Here is a 25,488-nt window from a genome sequence, read left to right on the forward strand (position 1 = left end):
TAACACAATTCTGTCTGTCGGATATCTCGGCAACATGTATGGAGGTAAAGGACATCCATGCACTCTAATATAAGTGAACTTCGGAAACTGAATGAACCAAGCACCGTACCTCTTTATGAATTCCTGGGCATCCTGAGATAACCTGTTGTGAATTCCACCTTGCAACGTCCTTGTGATGTTCATCGTGAAAGTATCATTAACCAACTTGTAGTTGCTTCCTGGCGGATGATGCAAGTAGGCATAGGAATCACAAGCTCTGACCTCGCCGGGTCCTCTTCCAATCACTCCTCTGTGAGGTAGTCCTGCGTATTCAACACTCCTGATCAAGGCATAGATGACGTAAGAACTCATGTGGAAGGACTTAGTAGCCTTGAGTCTCCTCAACTGTACGTCCAAGCAATGGCTAATCATCCTAGCCCAATGTATCGTACCTTTTCCCTGAACGATCACCTGGATGAAGTAAAACATCCACTTCTCAAAATAGAAGGCATGAGGGGCTCCTGTAACTCGGTTGAGCATGGTAATTAAATCTCTGTACTCCTCCTGGAAATCAATCCTGTGCGGTGTGTTCGGGACCTTGCTCAGACGGGGACGGCTCTTAAGTAGCCAGTTCTTATTGATAATGCTTAGACAAGCATCTGGATCATCTTCGTACATTGATCTGGCTCCTTCTATGCTCTTGTATATCATGTCCCTGTGCTCTGGAAGATGGAAAGCTTCACTCATAGCTTCCTTTGAAAGGTACGCCAAAGTGTTTCCCTCTTTGGACACGATCGTTCTGGACTGTGGATCATAGTGACGAGCACATTCGATCATCAACTCATGGCATTGAACAGCTGGAGGAAAGCCGGCCGCCTTAATGATGCCACTCTCGATTATTCTCCGGGCGACAGGTGATGGCTTGCCAATGTAAGGGACCTCTCGAAACTTCTTCGTGCTAAAGTTACCCAAGTTTGTATCTCCAATGTTGCTCCACTTCGACACGATCTTGGTCTCCACTTCTTCGGTCTTCTGATCTTCTTTCATGAGAGCTGAGCGACTGGTGGATGCTCCCGCCTTCGGGGTCGCCATACCTACACAACATTTCATAATGAGAACTAGATTTTGCAATAAATAACATAGATTAGAGGATAAATTTTAGGAAACTTCATGATAAGTCTTTGAGTTATCATTTCCTAAAATGAAACGATTGAGCTAGGAATTCAAAATTTCAAAAAAAATTCAAAATTTAAAATATGACGATGAATAAATAAAACAATAAAATCAAATCGCCATACCTCAATAGAGAGCTAACTCTAGAATGCAAAAAGGACAAAATCGCCTAGGCAAAAAGATCGAAAATAGCCTTCAATGTAATCGCCTTAGCAAAATAGCAATTCGCCACCTTTTGAGTTGCCTTTGACGTGATCTTCAAAATTCGTTCAAATGGATCTTCAAGTTCGCACAAATAAATCTCCAAGTCTCGCACCACCTTTGGATGATGTTAGCGTCACCTTGGATGATAGTTCGCACCACCTTTCTTGGAATGAAATTCGCACTTCTCCAAACACAATTCGCACTTTCTTCCTCCAATCGCATGTGTGAGATGATAAATAATATTGTGAAAATGAAGATTTCACCTCTCCCTTTATAGCGCTCACCTCACCATTCACCCCCAAGGCCGACTTGGTAAAAATAAGGCAATTTTAAACGATTTTTTAATAAAATAACAAGGCCGACCTTTAAAATACCAAGCGCTCCAATCGATTTTTTTATTAATTAATTAATTATTAAATGCCTTTTATTTTTAATTAATAAATTCGATTTTTTTTTAAGGCAAAATAATTAATAAATATTAAGCGCAATATTTAAATACTAATTAATTGAGTTTTTGAATTTATCAAACTTTAGCATTTAAAATGAATTCAAAGATGTTTATTTAGCGCCAAAATTTTGAAAATGGTAGATACGTACCTCATCGCCCTGGTCCCTTGGAGAGGGACAGGAGCGATCCACTATTTTGGTCATGATTCTTGCGTTTTTGTCGTCCAAAGTCTTCATCTCCGCGTTCAAATCAACCACTTTGTCGGGTCCTTCGAGTTTGATTGTCTTGCCTGTGTGAACAAATGCCTTTATAACCATTATCGCCCTGGTCCCTTGGAGAGGGACAGGAGCGATCTTCATGTTTTCACATTGATCTTGCATCTTCGAACTCCAATTTTCATCATAAGGCAAATAATAACATCGCTTGTTCATTCAATGCTCGTCCCACTTGCTTTTCACAAGACATTTTGATGTTTAAAGGATCATCGCCCTTGTCCCTTGGAGAGGGACAGGAGCGATCCTTGTCTTTTCTCCATTTTAAGCTCAAATTGGTAATATTTAACGTCCATTTCCCTTTGCATCGCCTTCCAAATGATGTCTAAAACCATGTGCGACTTTATCTTAACGTGATCTTCAAAGGATATCATGTGTTTTGGCAAATATCGCCCTGGTCCCTTGGAGAGGGACAGGAGCGATCTCCATGTCCTGGCTCAAATTTGTAAACATTTGATCTTCGTTCTTCGTTCATTGTCTTCCAAAGGACGTCCTTAACTTCGCCAATCCTTGCATTGTCTTGATTTTGAAGGAGCATGAGTGTTTTTAATGAAATCGCTTTGGTCCTTGTCCAAAGGACAGGAGCGATATAGGCTCTATAGCTCATTTGATAATATTTTAACGTTCAACCCTTTGGTATATCTCCTTCAAAAGATGCCTTGAATCTTTTACAACCTTGTAAAACCTTGCCTTAACGTGATTTTTGCATGAATTAGTCAATACATTCAATATCGCTCTGGTCCCTTCCTGAGGGACAGGAGCGAAGTTCAAGGTTTTGAGTTTGTTCTCATGTTCTTCAACTTGCCATTACCTTCAATGCGTGAAATGACATCCCTTGATTCCCCTTGGTCGCTTGAAACTTGCTTAACTTTTGAAATCTATGCCTTTATGGAAATATCGCTCTGGTCCCTCCCTGAGGGATAGGAGCAAACTGGGGGGTCTTAGTGTAATTCCTTCAACGTTGGCAATTCTAGATACTTTATGCTTGATGAAGATGCCTTAAGACGTTCTTGCCACCTTGTTCTTCATCTTGAAATGTCTTGAATTTGGAGGAACGGTTTTGAACTTGAAGAAAAGGCAACAAACTCATTGTATCGCCCTGGTTCCTTGGAGAGGAACAGGAGCGATCCTGCTCTTGTGGGCTTCATTTTACTTCGTCATCTTCAAAACTTATATTCAACGGATTCGTAATGTACCCCTTTATTCATCCATGCCTTGAGATCGATTGTAACTTGGCAAGAAAAATCATCTATAACAAAAATCGCTCTGGTCCCTTCTTGAGGGACAGGAGCGAACTTAAGCATTTAGGGTCCTTGTTGATGTTTCATGATCTTCAATTTATCTTCAATGAGTTCATTTCACCTCTGTCCTTGCCTTCAAACATAAACTTGACTTGATCTTCGCCTGAATCTCGTCTTATGAAAAACATCGCTCTGGTCCCTTGGAGAGGGACGGGAGCTACAAAGTATTTCGCCCTGGTCCCTTCCTGAGGGACAGGAGCGATTTTAGCATTCTGGGTCATTCTCCTTCATGTTTGCACTTCAAGTTATATTCATTTGATAAAACATATCTCCTTGGACCTCTTCAAATCGTCAAGTCATTAAAAATCCTGCAAGGACAGAGCAAAATTTGATTTGTAGCTCTGGTCCTTCACTGAGGGACAGGAGCGAACTTGCTCCTACAGGCCAAAATAACATGATTTTATACATTTTATCACTTCACAAGGCGAAAACAAATCATTCTCAATGTCCGGGATCAAAAATCAAAGAACTCAAAATTTGGTCAAAATTGGTCAATTGGTCAAAATTCACATTTCATCTTCAACACTTAGACAAATTTAAGCTCTGCACTAAAAAAAAAATTCCAATTTGAAATAGACCATTCTGGCGAATTCATTGCATTCAAAATTTGCATCCTTCGAAAGGAAGCTCAAAAGCTCTCAAAAACTGACCGGATTCTGGCCTGAAAAGACGGCAATTAAAACCCTAAGGCTTGACCCTAAATCCAGACAATTGACTGACTAACAAAATCCTAAAAGCGAAACGAAAAGCGAGCGAAAAACGAGCAAAAAGAGGGGGTCCCCATTTGCAATGGGGCGATGTGTGAAATGGTCACAACACTATGCTATCTCCATTATGCCATCTAGTGGTTTATAATGATGACATGTCTCAATATCCCCTAAACTTTTTACCCTATTGATATCCTTGGGACTCAACAATGGTTTCTGAGCTTGATTTGAACCCTGTTGTTGGACAACTAGTTGCTAAGTTTAGTGCAGAGATCACATTGGGTAGCCATGGATAATTTTCTAGATCTGTATGAAGGTTTTCTCTTCTCTTATGGATGATAACCTGACTGTTAAGAGACATTTGATGAGATAACAGTAACGCATGTTGAAATCAACAAAGGTCCTTTAGGAAAGACAAGGGCTGTAGTCAAAGTGAAACGTACAACACATATTTCTGTTACATCTTATAATATTTAAAGGGTTATTGACTTCCATGATCAAAATTTTATATGGAAGCATGGAAAAGGGCCTTGAGGATGTTGTGACGTAGAATCAAAGCAACGCGTAAGCTTGCTTTTGGTTGGTGTCTATATCTAAGGTGTGATGCTGTTACTTTAGATTCATTTTTCTTTGGCTATGCTAACTATTTCCAAGGGTTAGGGTTACACTATTGTAGACTGCTGATTGACTTGTAGTTGACATATTGTTCTTTTCCTGAAATGATTGTTTTATGGTTCAAGTACAAGGAATGAAGGGAAGTACATCTTCTTGCTCTTAATGCAGTTGGATATGTCAACATTCTTTTCATTGCCCATTTAACAAAGGTGGTGGCTGATGCTGTATAGATCTCTTGATGCAGGAGCATCTACCCCACCTTTCAGGACAAGCTTGTAGGCGTGTGCATGGTAGATTTTGAAGTTGAGAAGTGTCATAAAGATAGCAGCAATGTGGACATTTGAGCAATGCATAGCAAGTAGGCACTCTTAGTGCTAATTGCACAAGGACAAAAATGCCACTACGAAGGTGGCACATAGGAGAGGTGAAATGCTGTATGGAAGAAGGGGCCATGTGAAGAGCAGAATGTATAGGAAGTCCGTCCTATGCATGGGTAGAAGTTTTGTGAAAAAGTGTGTGATGCACAGATAAGGGAGTTGGCACATAAAGAGACAACTGAACAATGGTTTGGTACAAAAGTTCCAAACAACTGAGTGTAATCAGGGTTACCTTCAAGAAGAATTGTGCACTAGCTGTTGGGATTCTTGGAAGAGGAATCACTGAGGAAGGTCTACAGACTACAAGTAGTTCATTGATTTTGGAATTGTAATTCCTATAGCAGAAGATAATGGAATTGATAACATAGGTGAACCAACTGTTGAAGTGTTACAACAGGAGGAATTGGATGTGATAATCTAGGTGGATGGTGTGGAAGTACACTAGGTGCCAAGGATAGAAGAGGAAGTGTTATTTGAGATTGGATAATCATAATATTGTAGAGCGGGTGCAGAGCAATGGAGAATAATTGATAAACAATTGGAGAACCACAAGGAAGCCATGAGGAGGAAAGAAGAGAGCTTCCAGGTTGGTTGTGGTTCCAAAGAGGGTCTTTGGAGAGGTAGAGTTTTCATGGGACCTTCAATGGGAATGATTTTGCAATTAACCTTTGGGAAGAAGGTTCCAAGAGGGCTTGGATCAGCTGTAGTACTCTAGCAATGGTATGGGAGTTCTTATAGAGATGAGGTCTTGTGGGTCAACACGATTGGCAAATGTTCACTTCCAATGATCCAGAAGGTGGGTTTAAATCTGTTGCACAATGAGGTCTTTCAGATTCAATCGTGCATGACCAGTTGAGGGTCACTTGTAGTGATCCAAAAGGTGGTTTTGGATCTCCCACACAAAGAGGTCTTGCAGAGTCAGTCATTTGGTTAGCTAGAAGGTGGTTTTGGATCTTCTGCACAAACAAGATCTTGTAGAGGATATGCTGAGAGTAGCAGTCTTGAGGTTTGCAACAACCCAAAGTAGAGGGCCACTTGTTGTGGTCCTCAAAGATTGTTGCATTCAGCTGTCATGAAAGATGATGGGGTCTATATGGACAAAGGAAGATATAAACGCATCAATGAAGGTTGCAAACTGGATATTCAGCTCCAGCAGAGGATGAAGAAGCTTTGGTGGTGACACAAGGCACTGTGATGTAGTTTCCTGATTGGTGTAGTAACACAAGTGTTGGCGTCCTGGAGAATCTGCATAAATCTGCATGGCAGAATGTAACACAATTGAAGGTTCTCAACAAGCAGAGGGAGAGGGATCACTGTTATGGTCTTGTAGAGTCAACTTAGAGTGGCTAGCTAAGGTTTTAATATTTGCAAGAGGTCCCACAAAAGGGCAGTTTGTGTGTAGCTATACGAGGTTGGTGAGAGTTTGAAACAAAAGTAGGGACATTCTGTGCCCTTGACAGAGTGAGCTCCATTGGGAGAAGTGGTGAAGGGTGAAATCTGTAACGTGTGGAACACAATGGAGTAGTTTACTCATGGATGTAATAATATTCCTTTCTATTAATGAGCTGTCACTTTTTTTTTTGGCAAATAATAATATGATATGCATGTATGCTTGTTGCAGCTTCCATTATGCGAGTCTGTTTACTATTGCTCTTCATTGGACACCCAACGTATGTGCATCATTTTTGGTCTCTCATATACTCAAGCCTTAGGATCTAGAGTTTTTGTTTTTTTCTCCTCTTGCATTATAATTACATGGATGAGTGATCTACACATTTACCAGAAGACTTGTACCTTGAGCTTTGATAGTTGCCTCCAGTAACACATTCCCGTCTGGGAGACCCAATGGGGGCATCTCCAGACATTAGGAGATTTTAGATGAAGTTTCTTTGCATCTCTATACATCTATGTGAAGCATCACTTGAAATTTGGGAAACTTCTTATAGAGGTTTCTCAAATATATTAAATGAATTACATTGAATTTTCCTATGGTTCTGATATGTGGTTGGAAAAAGCTAAAAGAGCTATAGAAATGCACTAATATATTGGTAATTTACTATTTTTCCACTAAAAAACTCATTTTTTTGTTGCAGAATATTTTTTCATATTAAATACAAGAGAGATACTAGCATGAAGAGAAACAACAATAAGGCTTAAGATTTGTACAGGCACTGAAATTTTATTAATTGATTGAAAATGTAGTCATCTCCAAGGACCCCTGTACTATATTTGTAAATAATCACATTCCCCTCCATGTCTTTGTCCTCTATGTCTTAGGTGATTATGTCTTAAAATAACTTTTTATATGATCACGCTGATTATGAAATATCAAATGTAATTCTTTGCTTACATTGACATCTATTTCAAATATCAATACATCAAAACATACATTTTTTTAATTTTAGCAATTTTAATATTTTACATTCTTTAAAGTTGCATATTCAAAGTGTATTTTTTTTCTAAATTAAAAAAATATATAAAATTATTTTTAAAATTTTTGCCGTCTCTAAATATCCATCGCCAAAATATTTTGAAAATGGTGTACCAGTGCCCATCTGTGTCTTCCATATCAGTACCGGTCCCCATCCATGCTTCCTGGTAACTGTGGTGATGTATCAGAATATAGGGCAGGTTATTGACAGGCAATGCTGTTCACTGTATGCTTCGATGAGAGCTCACTTTACAGTATTATCCATGCATTTCTCCAAATTTAATATGTTTCCTATTTAGCAGTTGAATTTTCTTCTTGTTTCAAAGATATTATTTTTTGTATTTTACCATTTGAGTTGCCAGAGTTCTTTATTCACTTGCAGGCATTTGTGAACCTTGTCTTAACACTTTGCGATCCAGGCGATTCAGTGGTTATGTTTGTACCATATTATTTTAATGCATATATGTCCTTTCAAATGACTGGAATCACAAACATCATAACTGGTCCTTGCAATATTGAGACACTTCAGCCAGATGCAGGTATTGATTGTTTCTTGCCTCTTTTTTTTTTTAACACATGGGATATGAATGTAATTGAGAATAGCTCTATATCATGAATTTTTTCTAAGGCCATGGAGCATTCTAAATTTCTAACACCAATTTCAAGGTTCTTTTAAATTTGAGTTGCCCTCGGAAAGGTCTGCTGTTATGCACCAAACTGTTTCAGAGTTTGTTTATAACTTTTTATATTGCACGAGTTCATCAGGTCAGTAAAAGATTAAAAAATTATACATGATAAACAACTATGGTTTGACTGTTTGTCTCTATATGGCCCGAATTCTAATCTCTGCAGTCTATGGTCTATATCTTCATATTGTTTTGTTAGACTATCATATTTTGGTATGATATTGGTCTGAGAGCTTTGTAAAACATCGTCTACACTGATAAGTTAATAATGTAATGGGATTTCCTAATTTAATTCAACTACAATGGTCTAGTCTAGTTCTATATTTATAGAGGTTACTGTACTGATATATTCGATTTAAATTTTTATCCTTCATTTATAGTAGTTAAAAATCAACCCGAGACAAGTCCAAATTCAAAATTTTGGTTCTCAATTCATTTTAAAATTTTGAATCCATCAGGTCCTGTGTCAAATAAGTTTTATATAGGTTGGGTTGGGTTGGTCATCAAATCATCATTGAATGCTGTGAAAAATCCATGCAAACAATGTTCAGTTTTCTAGTGATAGAATTGTGAACCAACAAAATGACCTACGGCAGTAGCTGATTTCCCTGCATCAACACAGGAGATTAAAAAATCCGGCAGGAAAACAGAGAAGTTCTGAAATGTTTTCAGAATAAAAGCTTTTAAGCTGAGGACCTGAAGGCCAATGAATTCAGAGAGAATTTGTCAAACCAATGAACTCAGCTCTTCAGAGTTCACATGTAGATTTGTGTTCCTTCCTAAAGTTCACGATTGATGCACCAAATATGATATCTTGTGGAGTTAACAAAGGATGAAGACAACGACAACAACTAGGTGGTGGGAAATAAAAATTGGATTTGAAAACTTGACCTATTAATAAATGGTTATTATGAGGCTTGTGATCCAGCAACGTCTCTGGAGGTAGACTTGATCAAAGATGGCTTTCCAAAGACATTGTTACACAATAATCTCACATGCATGGTGTTCATAGCAGCAGAATGTTTTTCTATATACAAAATGGCATTACATGGCTCGTCTAATTAAAGGGAATTTATGCAGGTGCATTTAGTTTCTAATGGGCCCTGCATCTGAAAAAGCTGTGCCCAACTGACTAAGTGCTATCTGAAGTTGCTAATTATGAACTACACTATTCTCTAAACCAAAAGAAGTGGATTACAAGTAGTCTCAATTACTTGATGCTAATGGTGTAAAAATGGCTGTATTACATATCTTGACCATAGGGATGTTGGTGGATATAGATGGTATTGTTTGTTGCCTCAGGTCCACACTGACCTGAGCAATGTAATTAATTGATTTCCACATCAGTGACAGATGGAAACATATATGAAACCAAGGTGAAGCAATATGCTAGTCTGGTATCCCACATTCCCTAGCTCAAAATGGCTAACTGTTAACTGAAGTTACTAAGTATGAACTATACTATGCCCTGAACCTAAAGAAGTAGATTGCAAGTAATCTCAGTTGCTTGATTCTAATGCTGCAAAAATGGCTGTATTACATGACTCGACCATAGGGATGATGGTAGACGTAGATGTACTGTTTGTTGCTGCACTGACCTGAACAATCTAATTAATTGATTGCCTCACTAGTGACAGGAGGAAGCATGTAAGAAACCATGGTGAAGCAATATGCTAGTCTGGTATCCCACATTCCCTACTCCAACTACCCAAAAAGGGCTAAGTCTCAATATACAAAGCATGGAAAGATATGCTGGTACCCTGATTGAAAATATCAAAATGTTATGGATCTAGTGCATTGCACCATTGTAGAGAGAAGGTACTTTTGTAAGGCCACTGATAAAAAATTGTGAAATTAAGTGGGGGTTTAAAAAAGCACTTTGTAATTTCTGTCTCGTAGCCTCAACACCTACTAAGAAGAAAACTGAATGCCAGTTGGTAGATGTGGGAAAGAAATAACCATAGAAAAGGTGGGATCATAGGAGGTAGCGATTGTAGTGCCTTGTATAAAATCAATTGAAATCTACAAGCCAAATAGAGAATATAGGCACATTTTCCTGGGAGCAACCAATACCATATGCACTATGGGAAGCATAAACACAGACTGCTAGATAGAGCCTAGGGAAAGGCTTACAAGAAGGCAAGGTGAGTCGTGGCCAATGTATCATAATACTTGAGCTCAAGAAAAGTTCAAGAGTTGGGAAAGAGGCTGGTAGGAAATGGACAAAGTTAAGATGTGGTCGATTACCAAGCATAAAAGAATATCTAACTGAATGCAAATAGAGTGATACAGTGGTAATCTATCAATTAATAGATGTTGGTGGTTTGCTTCTATGTACTTATGATGATATTTTTTATGATTGTAGCTCAGACAGGTATTTCCTCAATGGTTGTCCTACTTGTGGAGATCGTCTTTAAATGTCTCTTACACTTGGGAGTTCAACTTTATTAATTTATTTAATAAAGTGAATGTTTTTTTATAAGTGAGTTTAATTTAATAAAGTGCCAAAGTTTAGGCATTAATGATTTAAGTGATTTTTTGGACCATTGATCTCAAGTCAAGATTAGATTTAATCTTGACCATTGAGATTAGGGATTTGGCCCAACTGAAATTATAGAAGGAAAATAAGAGTTACAGAGGACATTGATTATATTTCTCAAGAAGGATTTTGAGAGAGAAAATCAGAGAAGAGATTTTGATTTTTGGTAGAGGAGAGAGAAAGATTGCAGCAGTTAGCAGTGAAGGAGAAGATTGCCAGTAGCACAAAATTCAAGGAGCAGGTCTGCATGTGTGAAGGAAAATAGGCCGCCTTGATTTCTGTATAGACCATTCAATAAAAGGGTTGTACAGTCTGTACGACCCAGGTAGAAGGGATTTTCTAGGTATACTGTTTTGATTGTAACTTGTCTTAGAGCCATTTTCCCAAGTGAGCTCTTGTAAGTTCTGAAGTAATTTTGAATGACAAACTGATTGAAGAGCAGAAAAATTGTGCATGCATGTGATTTGCTTTTCTAGTTTTCTGCTGCTTTATTTCGTTAAATAAATCCAGTAGTGTAAATTTATATCTGATCTATTCACCTAAATATTGCTTCTAAAAGAGCATGACTTGTGGGAGAATGTGGAAAAGGTTCTTCCAGTACAAACAGATCCTGCACTTCAGGCAACATAGGATAAGAACGAGATAAGAGAACAAAGGGTGATTCTAGATACTGTAAAGGATCACTTGATTCCGCATGTAGCAGAGAAGACCAAAGCCAATGACATGTTTGATGCATTAGTTGGTCTCTTTCAGAGTGACAATATGAACCAGAAGATGGTTATGAAGAACAAGCTCTGAGAGTGCCAGATGACCAAATCCAATAATGTTACCAACTACCTTATTAGGATCTATGTCACAAAGTTTGCCGAATTTTAGCCATAGAGTTCGAAATTTGGAAAATGGGTTTAAAAATTCGTTAAAATTCGCATCAGATTCGTATGTATAGAGGGCATAGTTTTTTTTTCCTGGAAGTGGAAGCTTTGCCTTGTCCAACCGCATCATAGGAGTTGGTTAGCGAATCACTTGTGCTCGTGTGCTCCAACCATAAATCTCGAGCCGCTTTCGACGCAAGACTATAATCGCTTGTCAACCAACAATGGGTCCTCCTTACAGTCGGATCAAATGGACTTGTTAGAACGCAACAAATGGATCTGGATGTCGAATGGGGTTTGGGGTCGGGAAGTGATTGAAGGGGGATGAAGAAAGTAGGGTTTTGCACGAACAAGTGTTTTATGTTTAATTTTTTATTTTTCTTTTATAACTTTTTGTTTTTTCGACTATAATTTATTATTTTTATATTTTACATTTTATGATTAAACTGCATGTTATGTTATTTTAATTTTTAGTAATATAATTAAATTTTAAAACATTTAAGTTAGATTTTCTTTATAATATATATTATTTATCTATTAATAATAGTTAAAATTAAAATTTCCAATATAATTATATTATAATAATTTTATGTTTATAATAATTATTTCAAATCTAATGTAATATTGTTTCTTTTTTTGGATTTATTACTTATAGATTTAAAAAATTAAATTTATTACTTATATTTTAAAAAATCAAATTTGTCTAAGGTGAACTTAATGTCGAATTTTTTATCCTTTCCGAATTTCATGCGAATTTTATTGTTGTCGAACTCAAACTCGAATTCGAACCTTGTGACTTAGATTAGGATCACACAGATCTGTGATAACCTTGTAGTAGTTGGAGAAAAGATCGTGGATGCAGAGCTAGTGAATGTAGCTCTAAGTGGGTTCACCAAGCCATGAGAACCATTTGTGAAGGGAATCTTTGCCCAAGAGAACATTCCAGGTTGGCAGATACTATGGGATAATTCTATTTAGGAAGAGACTCAAGAGTAGTTCAAATCAAACAAGCAGGGAGGTGGTGATGAAAACTTGGCCCTCATCAAGAAGACTAAGAAAAGAAAGGGGAAAGTTTCCACCAAGAAAGGTAACAGTGATGGAGAAGGACATCAACTTGAAAAGAAGAAAGACTCGAGAAAGATCAAGTGATTTGTTTGCCATAAGCAAGGTCACTATGCTTCTAAGTGTCCATAAAAAAAGAAAGGCACAGGGAAGACACAACAGGTAGCAATAGTAGTAGAGACCTACCTGAGTGAATTTGCAACAAAGTTTGAGAATGATTTTCCCTTGTTTCCTACCTTTTCTACAAGCACTATAGTCAGAAGTGCTTGGTACCTGGACAGTGGTGCCTCCACCACATGACTGAAGAACAAGAGTTGTTCAGTCAACTTTCAGATTATGACTTAGGGATCAATGTGGAGCTTAGCAATGATGTCTTGTATGCAGTGAAGGGATAGGGAATTATGCAGTTCCAACTTGAGTCAGGAGGATTAATTGATGCTCAGGAAGTGTTGTATGTGCTTGATTTGAAGAACCTGTTGTCCATATTCAGTCATGGAGGACAAAAGCTACACAGTTACCTTCCAGAAATGGCAGGTGTTTATATTCCTAGAGGGAGCCAGTCTTGACATAGATGTGAGGATTGGAGTTAGGGAAGGCTACACTTATATAGGCTACAAGGTAAGACCATTCAGGCACTAGTGCATAATAGTGAGAGCTTGTGTGAGCTTTGGCACAAGAGGATGGGGCACCTACATCACAAAGCACTACCTATACTAAGAGAGATAGTCAATGGAATTCTAGAGTTCAGTTTGGAGCAGTAGGGGGTATGTAGAGGTTGTGTGCTTGGCAAAAATCTCAAAGCTTCATTTCTCAGTAGTGAGACTCAATCCAAAGAGATTTTGGATCTGATACATTCCGATGTTTGTGGGCCTATGTTAGTGGCATCAATGAATGTTGCATCCTATTATATCACCTTCATTGATGATTTCTCCAGGATGACTTGGATCTACTTCATGAAGACCAAAGATGAATCTTCAGTTAGTTCAAGGAGTTCAAAGCTCATGTGGTGAATCTGGCAGGGAAGAAGATCAATATGCTGAGATCAAACAAGAGTATACCTCCAATGAGTTCAAATATTTCTGCAAGGATGCAAGAATCAAGAGGGAGAAGACCGTTGCGTACAACTTGCAATAAATTGGTGCTGCAGAGAGGCAAAACATATCTATCATCATTTCTGTGAAGGCCATGATCCATGATCAAAGTTTGGCGATGTTTCTATGGGCTGAAGCATGCAACACAACCGTATATTTACAGAACATGAGTCTTCACAAGGTTCTAGAGGACAAGACCCCAAAGGAGGCATTCATAGGGATTAGACATGAGATAAGACATCGTAGGATTTTTGGTTGTCCAGTCTACATTCACATGCTTGTGGAGAGGAGGACAAAGATGGAGCCCTCAGGTGAGAAGGGCATTCTTGTGGGATACAGTGAGGAGTCATAAGCCTATAGGGTCTTTATACCAGCACAACGAAAGACAATTGTGAGTAGGGATGTCAAGTTTGAAGAGAACTTGGCCTCTAAGAAATCTCATGATCTACTTGCAGTTGCAGAGGATATTTTGTAGGAGGATTCAAAGGGTGAGAAGAGTTCATAGAATTCCAGTGCAAATGGCCAAACTTCAGGAGAGGAGGGGTTGTTAGCCCCTTCCAAATCAGTTAGGAGGTCCAAAATGTTTGAGCAGGCCTTGAGAGATGCACAAGAGCATGTTGAGGCTCCTAGAACCACATTTAGGGAGAGCAGCCCTCCATAGAAATTTTTGACATATATGGCCTTGATGACCAACATCGTAGACTTAAGAGTCTTCCAACTTTGAGGAAGCAGCCAACCAAGACTAGTGGGGAAGTCAGTGGTAACTTCTAGATGGTTGTTCAAAATCAAACATGTAGTAGATGGTAGTGTAGAGAAGTATAAGGCGATGGCCTGAGGATTCTCTCAACGAGAGGGAGTAGACTATGGGGAGATCTTTGCTCTTGTTGCTTTATATTCTTCTATTCGAGTCATGATATCATTGCCATAGAATTCAGGTGGAGGATTCACCAGATGGATGTGAAGACAACATTCCTCAACGAAATCATTGAGGAAGAGGTATATATAGAGCATTCACAGCGGTTTGAGGTACGTGGCAGAGAGTTACATGTATGCAAATTTAAGAAAGTCTTGTATGGACTCAAACAAGCTCCGAGGGCATGGTACTCTAGGATCGACAACTAATTGCAAAGCATGGGCCTCACCAAGAGCGAGGAAGATTCACTTCATATTGGTTGGATTTGAGCTCCTCATCTTGGTGCTCTATGTGGATGATTTGTTTCTTACAGGGTGTTGTGCGTTGCACACGCTCCTTGTCGCCGACAGGGTCCCCCTTCCCTTTTTGAGCCTTTCGTCTTCGCCCTGTTAAGTTTCGCGCAGAGTGTCTCGCGTCCTTTCTAGCGAGCCCGCGACTGGTCCGTGAAGTGATGATGTCAAAGGAAAGAGCCGATAATTCCATTAGGCTAGTCTAGCCCTCAGGCACGAATGCCAAGAGTTTGTTCAAAATCGTGAAATCGCCTTGAATAGGCATAAGGTGATAAAAGATTGGCGAAGCCCGCCAAGCAAAGAGCAGTGCATCTGAAGGTTGCACGAGGACCCAAAGTTGCCATTTTTCGCACAAGAGCGATGAGATAGATTGCATAAGGTTTGTCTTTGCAATGTTTATGGGATTTGAATGAAGGATGATTTTCGCCTGCTGGTGAAGGAGCGACTTTCTTGGCCAAAATACCAAGGTTGACAAACTTGCCCAAATGCCCAAGCTCGCGCTTCTCGAGGAGAAAGTTTAAATCGCCAAAATCGCTCTAGGAGTAAAATTTTGGACTTTCAGGCCAAATTGAGAGAAATTTCAAAATTTGTTAAGATCGTCAAAATAGGCCAAGGGTCCGAAAATGCCTTAAAATTCCAAAACCTCCAAAATCCGAAATTTGTAGAGTCTGGCGAAAACTGGTCCAAGGTCTGAAGTTTCACTTAAGTTGCCAAAATTGCCTTATGGGCCGAATTTCGGACCTAGAGGCCAAAATTTAAAGACTTCAAAAGGTTAAAAGATTGCCAAAATCGCCCGGGGGGCAGAATTTCGAACCCTGGGGTAAAATTTCAAAATTTCAAAAAATTCCCAAAACTGCCTTAAGGTCCGAAAATGCCTTTAAAAGTTGCAAAAGACCCCCAGAGGTCCGAATTTCACTTAAGACATCTAATTTTGGACCCTGGGGCCGAAATTCGAAAATTTGTATAAATTTGCAAAACATGCCAAAAGGTCCGAAATTTTGGAAAAGTTGCGAAATACGCCTTAAGGTCCGAAATTTTGGAAAAGTTGCGAAATACGCCTTAAGGTCCGAATTTGTTTAAAAATCGCAAAAAGCGTTAAAAACCCTGAAAATTGCAAAAAGCATTAAAAACCCTGAAATTCGCAAAAACGTCTAACACTTCGAATTTGCAAAATTGGGCTTAAGGTTCGAAATTCTTTTGATTTGCAAATAAGGGTTCGACAATATCTCCAATTCGCCGAAAACGCTAATCGCCAAAGGGGTCTAAAAATCGCGAATTTCCAAAGTGTTAAATGGTCCGAAGTTTGTTATAAGTTTGCAAAAAGCGATGCATGGTCCGAAAATGCTTTCGATATTCGCCAAAACGCGTTAAAACCCCAAAATCGCAAAGGGCGTAAGCAGTCCGAGGTTATTTGAAAATCGCAAAATGAGCCAGGGCATCCGAAGTTCGCGCTTAGGGTTTAGAAGCGCAGTTTAAATTTGTAAAACCTCTCAAGGCTCCGAAATTCGTCGTAGAGCCAAAATCGCAAGCTGAGGGAAGGACGCGAAGAAGCAAGGTTTAAATTTGCAGAACCTCTCCAAGGTTCGAAATTCGCTATAGAGCCCAAAGCCGCAGCACGTACGCCAAGTATAAGGAATTCGAATTTATAAAACCCCTCCATTCCTTCGAAGATTATAGCGCCATAGCTCCGAAGTTCGCGATTTGGGAACGAAGTGTGAAGTTTAGAAGTTGGCAAAGCCCCTCCATACTGTCGAATTTCGCGTAAGGGAGAATCACGTTCGATTTTGAAAGGGAAGCCAGAGAGTATAAATTACATTCGAGGTAAAACGCTAACACAAACCATTCCAAATATTCAAGTTCAGATTACCAATTGCCCAAGGTAAAAACCGCCTAAAAATGACAAATTCTTTTCCAATCCAAACCGCGAAAATTTGAATTAAAGGATAAACCATTGAAATTCCAAACTTTGCAAAGCTGTCCATTAGTCTTTGCACAGCGAGTCGGGCAATTTCTCGCCATCCACTCTCATCAGGTAAGTACGCTTTGTCTCTCTTGATCATTTGAAATGCTCATAAATCAAATAGATGTCTGTGCGAAATCTGATTAAAATGCTTAAATTTTTGAAATTCGCATCTTTTTCCGCTTGTAAAACGTTGTGCAAAGCAGTCAAAATTAGAATTTGCTCCTAAGATTTAACCAGAAATTGCATTTTCAAACTTAGGAGAATTTTTCGAGCTTTGTCCCTGTTGAAAATTAATCTAGAAAGTGTTAAGCATAAATTCGCGATCAAAAGCTTCATGAATACTTTGGTTTAAATCAATCAAGCTTTCAGCTAGAAATGTCGCTCCGTTTCCAATCTAAATTTTGAATTAATCCTTGAATGCTGGAGTATTTTCTATCTAACCCGCCTTACTTCTTTTGTATCGCCTTGTAATCCGCGTCCGGCTGTGCAGGATAAATGCCTAAATCGGCAGTAGAATCATCAAAGACGCCCGCTATAGCCGAGACATCGCGAGCATCCAAATCGAATATCCCACACAAAGTTGAAAGGATGAAGTATCAGTATCAAAGAGGAGGATTGAGGGAGTCAAAAGTTCAAAGCGTCTGGGACAATATCGGTGATACCGACCTAGGCCATATTGACATCCAGGACTTCAGGAATCAGGTCTTCTCCCCTAACGCATATGGCAAGCCTAGACAGATGGTGGAAAGTGGCATCACCCAAGAGGCGGGATTTCCTCTAGCAGTACAAAACTATGAGTTAGTGGTAGAGGCTGCTCGACATTATCAGCCAGGGTCCAGATTGGTGCTCCTCGAGAATATGACTCTCGCCAACTTCACTCCTGAGGCCATTGGTGACGCATTCGACATTCCCTTCCCAAACAACCCCATGGCTACGATTATAGATGAAGCACAGGGGGCATATGATATGAATCCGGCCAGATGCAGAACACTGATCAACGAAGAGTGGTACAAGGAGAGAAGGCTTCCAAGCACCAGAATTGTGAAAAAGACCCCCAGAAGTGATTTTCATAATGAGCATGGGGATATGGTCACATTACTCAGCCGAGTCATGGGACTTCCTAAATCCAACTACTTTGAAGAGTGGATGTTTTATTTCACAGACCAAGTCTTCGCTAGGAAGTCTAAGTTTGACTGGGCCCAGATAATAAGCGACAACATCCACACTCAGCTGATAGAGCTTGAAACAAAGAAATACTTCACTATGACCTCTTATTTGGTCTACACGTTCGCCAAGAACCAGTCGCTGCCAGGTTTGATAATGAAAGGTGAAATCGAGAATGGGCCTGGTCAGGTAAAGGTCTATGATTGTTACCCGCAGCTGCACTACCAAGATATAGCTCAGAGGGAAAAGAGCAGCCTAGCTTATGCAGTTGGCCAATATGAGTGCGTCAATGACGCCTTCACAATGTGCCTGGTCAGGCTAATGCAGGGAGGATTACACATAAGGCTCTCAGAGCAGGCTACTATTCTAGTACAGAGATACGGGGCCTGGTTCATCCAGTTCCCAAGGTTCTCCTATATCCGAATAGCGGGCTTTGATGGTGCCCCTCTTCGACTTCCATGGTACCCAACCAACAAAGTAGTTCTTATGGAGGTAGCAAGGCAGTCACGTCCGACCGACATCTTACTCAGAGAAAGCAAGCAGGCTGGATTCACATTCCCCATGATTATAGGCAACTAGGACGTCCATCTGAAGACCCCCACCCTAGTAGAGGAATCCCTCATAGAGCTGGCCTCTTATGGCCTACAAGAGCATTTGCTGAGAAAATATTTCGATCACGACAATCTGGCAAAGAGAGCCTATGGCAAGCGGTACAGAGCAAAGGAATCAGTTGAAGACTATTGGAAAAATTGCTCTGATGACTACGAAGTCCGGAGACGTGAATATTCTAGCCTGAGTGTGTAGCAAATGCGACTCTTTGAATATCGCCGGGTCCCAGATCAACTCTCAGATTTAGGGAATTGCCTTCAAGTTTGAGAATTTGAGGCAGTAAGGCATCTTTTGCCAGGTGTTGATTGGTCATAGGACCCGATCATTGATTTTGAGGCAATCATGGCAGCCCCAGCAAGATACACAAACCAATGGTTACATCAGCAGATTGAGAGGCTAATTCATGACGGAGTCCAGTTCACTTACCACCTAATGGGCAGCCTTGATTCTCAGTCTTCCGAAGATGAAGGAATGTCTAGTGCACCCAGAGAAGAAATTGAGAAACCTGAGAAGAGAAAGAAGGCTAAGACTTGCAGAGGGACTCGGACGTCCAAGAGAACGAGAAGGGAAAAGATTCCTATAAGAAGACCAGAGGTCACTTCATCGTCAAAGGACCCCAGTTCGTCCGACGATGTAGTGGAATTAGATTATATACCTGCTCCGCCTTCTCAAGGTGACATTGATGCATTTGGAACTGATGATCCTCTCGCACCCGACATGTTAGAAGCTGAGCTAAGGGCCATTGAATCAACCCAACCGGGTAACCAAATAGAGGAAGGAGAGATTCCATCCATTCAAGGGATCGAAGTGCATGAACCCATGCAACAGAGTCGCCATGAGTTGCTGCTCCATAATACAACCAAAGATGACTCTACCGTTGAAGGAGAGCAAAGGGCAGAGGAGACCTGCGAGCTCGAAAGGACTGAAGAGCAACCATCACACGGAGGTGCCAAACAACTGTTCAGTGAAATGGGAGAAAGTTCAGTTGCAAGTAAAGAACTTGGCACCTCCCCCACTCCTCCGGTAACAGAACAGTGGCAAATCTGTGATGAGTCGGCTAAAAACCTCAAAGAATAGAATGCAAACTTAACCATATCATCAGCCCAAACAGTGCCTCAAGAATGGTTAATTGCCAAAGCCCAGTGCAAGGCCACCACCAAACCACCTATCGACCTCGAGGACATATTCTCACACATAGACCAAGCTAAAGCTAAGGGGAAGAAAAAGCCCAAGGCATATTCCAGAATGACTAGAGATGAGCAAAGGAACCGTACTCTCCACATTGCCACCCCGCTTGTAGACAAGCCAGCAGATTAGATTACACTAGCAGATTATAGCATCACGACTGTCCCCATTGGACGAGCCACTAAGGAGCAAGAAAAAGAAGAATTCAAGGATTCAGTGCAAAACACACTCAGGCAACTTGAAGAGATAACAGCTAAGAAGGATATGTATCGGGCAGGTGTTGAACAGGCCGAAGGGTACATCGATCAACTCCTAAGACCATTACACAATGCCTCCGAATCCCACACTCCCCCGATAGCATTGGCATAGAGGACCACAATAGAATTTGAAGGAGTACGGGACACCGCGAGGGTTGTCAAGGAATGGATACAAGGCATCAGAAAAAGGGGAGAATGAATCCTTGAGGAAGTAAAGGAAATGGCTCGCCACCGAGAAACCACTTTGGTTAAGTTATTAGAGGTAAAGAGGGAATCCCTCCACATCCAGGAAGTGGCTGCCACTACTCTTCCCCTCATGAATGCTCTTTTCTGGACCCATGCACAGATTCCTACATTACCCACCATCCTAGATCCTCATAACATCAGCACTCTTAAGGAATGGTACTGGACTATCAACATGAAGAATGATGCGAAGGAAATCATCGATAGAGAACACAATGCATGCGAAGTAATTCTGAAAACCATGCAGGAACTTGGCAAGATAATCCTTCGATCAATGGTTTTGGGATGGGTAAGTGACCAATCTGATGAAGTGATACCGCCAGACTAGGAGGAAAGATTGGGAACAAATAAGATCACTTATTCCACTAAGGACCTAGGCTTCGCCGGTCAATTCCACTTGGACATGTTGTGCTTTGAGCGTAATTGTTCCAGTTGGCAAGATGGTCTGAAGCAGGTAGACCAATACCTCGAAGGCATGCAATATAAAATTCGCCATCCTCCTATGCCTCCATTCAGTCCGCTTTTCAAATTATGTATTAGGTTCTAGGAGTATGTTCGTGAGGAATGTGTAGCAGGTTGAGATCTCTGGCAAGAATATTTGCATGAAGAAAGTCAATTTTTGATAAAAGGATTTGAAACTGGAAAGGAAAAAGTGCTTTCCTAAAAATGCACTTTTTTCCTTTTTAAATTTTGAAAAGTGCACTTTTGGCCAAAAGGGTCATATTTGACTTTCAAGTCAACTAAAATGTAAAACTTTATGAATGCACCTTTTTGGATAATTTTGGATGAGTTTTAATTATCCTTTTTGGGTAGTTATTGCTCATTTTGGGGTGGTTGTTGATATTTGCCTCCCATTTATGGGTATGGGCAGCCATGTTTTATGGATGAATCTGGGCCACTTGTTTAGATTAGATCTGGGCCATTCATCCAATTTTGGAGCCTATTTAAAGGGGACTAGTTTCCCTTATTTTGTAAGAAGTTCTTGAATTGTTGCAAAAGCTTTGGTGAAATTTACAAGATTTAATGCAAAGTTAAGACTGTTTCCAAATTTCCTTGTGAGTGCATGGTCTCCTTCTTCACTAATTTAGAAATTTTTCAGTTATGTTTATTTCGTTCATATAGCATTTTCAAGCAAACATCCAATAGAATCCTCGCAGTTCACACCATTGGGGAACAGCTGATTGCCTTTCTCTCTGCATGGTTAATCTGAACCTTTCATGCTTAGTTCGGTTATTGAATACTCACTATGAATGTAAAAGTTCTAATGTTGTAGTTGATAACATGAAAATCCTATTTTCCTTTGAAGATTGCACTAGATTTATGCGAACATTGTGCTTAAGTAGCTGGTGATGCTTAGTCTAGTTATTTGGAGGTGTCTGTCTGTTTAATGAATCTGCTATCTTAGTTAAAATTTGTATTTCATGCATCTCTCTCTCCCTATCCTTCCCTCCTTTTTTCCTTTTTTTATCAAAAGAATCTGCAGTCCCATTGAAAACAGTATCAACTCAACTGAAATCATTTTATAAGAAAGATCATAAAGATTCCAGGGAACTTATCTATAAATCGCCTATCTCACCGCAAGTCCCCCTTGTGTTTCTAGCATAAACACATCAAACCACTGAGAAATCCCGCAGTCAAGACCTGACAATCGAAACCTTGAGGTTGTCCCCTTTGATCAAACTTAGAAAATAGCATTAGGGACTTCCTTATCTCAAGAGAGGATAGGATACTCAGCTGGTTATTCTATTTTGCGTTGGCCGTATGGAGTTTGCAGCAATGCGATTCCAGACACGTCAACACAGGGGTAGAGAAGTTGATCGCTGTGTGCAAGTCAGACTTGCCAATAGAATTTGAGATGAAGGACATTGGGCTGATACATTACTTTTTGGGATTTAAGGTTTGGTAGAGATTGAGAGAGATCTTTCTTGAACAAGGGAAGTATATATTGCAAATTTTGAAGAGATTCGGGATGGAGATTAGTATATCGATGGCTACTTTGGTGGTGACCAACTTGAAGGTGGATTCTTTAGAGTCAGAGTTGGTAGATTCCAGACAGTATAGGCAATTAATTGACTTATTGATGTATTTGGTCAACACTCGACTAGACATTTGTTTTGTGTGTTGTGTTGTGTTGCAAACACATGCCCCATTGCAAATGGGGACCTCGCCTTTTTCGCTTGTTAGATTAGTCGTTTTTCTTAGACCTTAGGATGGTTTCACTGGCTTGTTAGTTCGAGAAAAATGTAATGATCAATCCTTGAAATGAGTAAGAGTGCAAAACATGTCCTTGGAAATGGATAGATCAAGTTAGGAAATTCAGTAAGTCTAAGGTCAATGAATGGGATCTTCAGGTTGAGTAGGAGTGCAAGGTAGGGCATGAATTGCATGATTCCTTGTCAAAATGTTAGGTCCTAGTGAAAATGCATAGGTCTTGCGTAGGGTTGCCTTAGAGATGCCGTTGTCCGTATTTTTGTATTCACAAAAATAGACAACCCCTTTAAAAATTTTGTTAAAGAATGAAAATTTTTACTCAAAGGCACACTTCCCGAGGAAATTTTTTTCTTCGCCCTTGGACTAGCTTAATCCTTAGTCCATCCTCGATTCACATTTCAAATTTCATCGCATTCTGAGTTCGTTTATTATGTTTTTTCTTCAATTTTGGGTTTTTTCTTCCTAACTGTAGGTGGGAAATTTTCCTTTGACTGCAAGTTTTATTTTTCTCTTGTTTTAGTGTTGTAGGGAAATTTTAAAACAATTACAAGTGCACTTTATTTAAAACTTGTCACTTGTAACTTACTTTTTATTTCCCCCTTGCTTTTTATGTCTTTTAAGTTGTAGGAACTTTTTGGACAAATTACAAGTGAATTTAAAATTATAAGTTTAAAAGAACTTGTAATTTTTTATAAAAATTCCTACTTTAGTGATTTTAAGTTGTGTTAGGGATTCTTTTTCTCTATTACAAGTTTTAATGTTCTTTTTACTTGTAATAGGGTTTTTATTTTCCTATTACATATTTTATGTCCTTTAAGTTGTTTTATTTCAAACTTGTAAAGGGGATTTTATTTCCGTATTACAAGTCTTTTGTTTTAAGTCATTTAAAACTTGTAAAGGGGATTTTATTTCCCTTTTATTATGACATTTGTTTTTTCTCTTTCCTCTCACAAACCTGATTTGCCTTAGGAGTCGAAAAGTGAACAATTAAAACTTGTAGAAGGGTTTTTAAAACCCGATTGCATTTCTTTACTTGCATTTTAAACTTGCTCCTTCTCTCCAAGAACCCGACCTGCATTTTTCTCCAAGGAGTTCGAAATTTGGAGGAGTTTCAAACCGATTTTTGTGGGAGAATCCATGGAATGAGGAAGGCGTGTCATCCTTGAGCCGTTTTTGCTGCATCTTGGGCCACATTTTTTGCTAAATGGAAGGCGTTTTGCTCCTTGTTTGCCACGTTTTTGCCTCCTTTCTAGCCGTTTTTGCAGCACGTATGGAGGCGTTTTTAGTCTTCTAACCTAAACAATTCACCTCCTTGCTTCAACACGTGGGTCTGCTAGGCGTTTTGACTCATTCCTCCTCCTTGGATGCCGTTTTTGATGCTTTTGGTTGAAATCCAATTTTATTAAAGTCGTGGCAAGGGTTTCAACGTTTTGGTTTTGCTTTCTATTTAAGGAGCTGATTGTTTCTTTCAAAGTTATTCCATCTCTTTGAAGGGCATCTTGATCAAGCGATGTATGTTTTGTTTTCAGTTTTGTCTTTATTTTATTTTGTTATTTTGAAATTCCTTGATTGATCATGATAGTTTTTTGTTTTTTTTCAATTTGGGTTTGAGATAGATCTTCCCATTTCTACTCAAGTTTTGAATGCAATTTGAGAATTGCATTGTGTTTCTCTTCACATTTTTCCAAAGAAACGGGACTCGGACTGGGCGCGGACTCGGCAAGGGTGACTCGACTCAGGACTCGAGACTCGGATCGACCAGGACTTGGCAGGACTTAGCAAAGTGAAAAACCCAAGAAATTTAGCGATTTTTAAGGATTTAAAACTTGTTTCATGCACCCTTTATTAAACAAACCTTAAATACACAAATAGAAGTTAATTTGATCACATACACAAGTGTCAAGTATACATCGATCACATTATGATTAGTATAAACGCAAATTGTAGCTGAAGGAAATAGCAACCAATAACCATAGATATATAAATAGTGTCAAATGTAAAAATATTACAAAACTCATGGAATATGAAATCCATGACATCAAAATTCAAATGTTCCAGTTCCACACATATATCAAAAGTAAAACAACTACAAGTCTATGGCTCAGAGGAGCTTGGGTCCTTCCTACAAAGGCGTCTAACCCTAAGGTAGGTCTTGGATGCGTCAACAACCATACTCTGTGCCCGTGACTCCATTCTACCCTCACCAACATCAGCTGTGTCTGGCTCTAGCTCTGGCTCTAGCTCTCCTCGCGCTCTAACCTCCTCCTCTGCCATGGCTACAACCTCAACCTCTCTATCTACCTGGTCGATCCAATCTAAGTCCTCATCACCAAAGATAGGATCTGTAGCCTCACTGATCCACTTAGATTCTGGATCAACCTCCTCTAGTGTGATCGGGGTGCTGTCATGGTCCATAACTTGTTTGTGTCTAAGACGGAGGTTGTAATGAACAAAGACTAGATCATTCAACCTCTCCACAGACAGTCTATTGTGCCTCTTGGAGTGTATGTGCTCAAACATACTCCAATTGCGCTCACAACCAGAAGCACTGCATGGCTGGCTCAAAATACGAATGGCTACCTGTTGAAGATTTGGTGTTTTAGGACCAAACATCTGCCACCACCTATCTGAGATGAGAAAAAGGAAAAAAAAATCAATCTCATTTAATAATTAATAACAAATTGAATAACATATAATTAAAATTATGCTCTTAATTTTTAAAAATATACATTTCACCTGGCTGCATTTTTGTCCGATTTTCTTTGCAAAGCTAACGAGAGAAGACCTCCCCTTCTGCATTAGAAAAAGCCTCTAGCTCCTGGACTATACTACTACTATGACCAGGCGACATTTGCTCTATCACTGAGTAGAGCCCACTAAGAACTTCCTCATCCGC

The 25,488-nt window shown here is 39.6% G+C and overlaps 1 protein-coding gene across 2 annotated transcripts in view; it reads left to right on the forward strand.

Annotated features, from left to right (window-relative positions):
- Positions 1-25,488, forward strand: part of LOC131079571 (aromatic aminotransferase ISS1) — a 104,694-nt gene that overhangs the window by 46,983 nt on the left and 32,223 nt on the right. For both annotated transcript variants that reach the window (XM_058017554.2, XM_058017555.2), the window contains one exon: positions 7,890-8,046. In XM_058017554.2, the coding sequence (XP_057873537.1) occupies positions 7,890-8,046 (157 nt within the window). The remainder of the gene's footprint in view (positions 1-7,889; positions 8,047-25,488) is intronic.

The sequence above is a fragment of the Cryptomeria japonica genome, chromosome 9 (assembly GCF_030272615.1).
Source record: "Cryptomeria japonica chromosome 9, Sugi_1.0, whole genome shotgun sequence".
Classification (NCBI taxonomy): domain Eukaryota; kingdom Viridiplantae; phylum Streptophyta; class Pinopsida; order Cupressales; family Cupressaceae; genus Cryptomeria; species Cryptomeria japonica.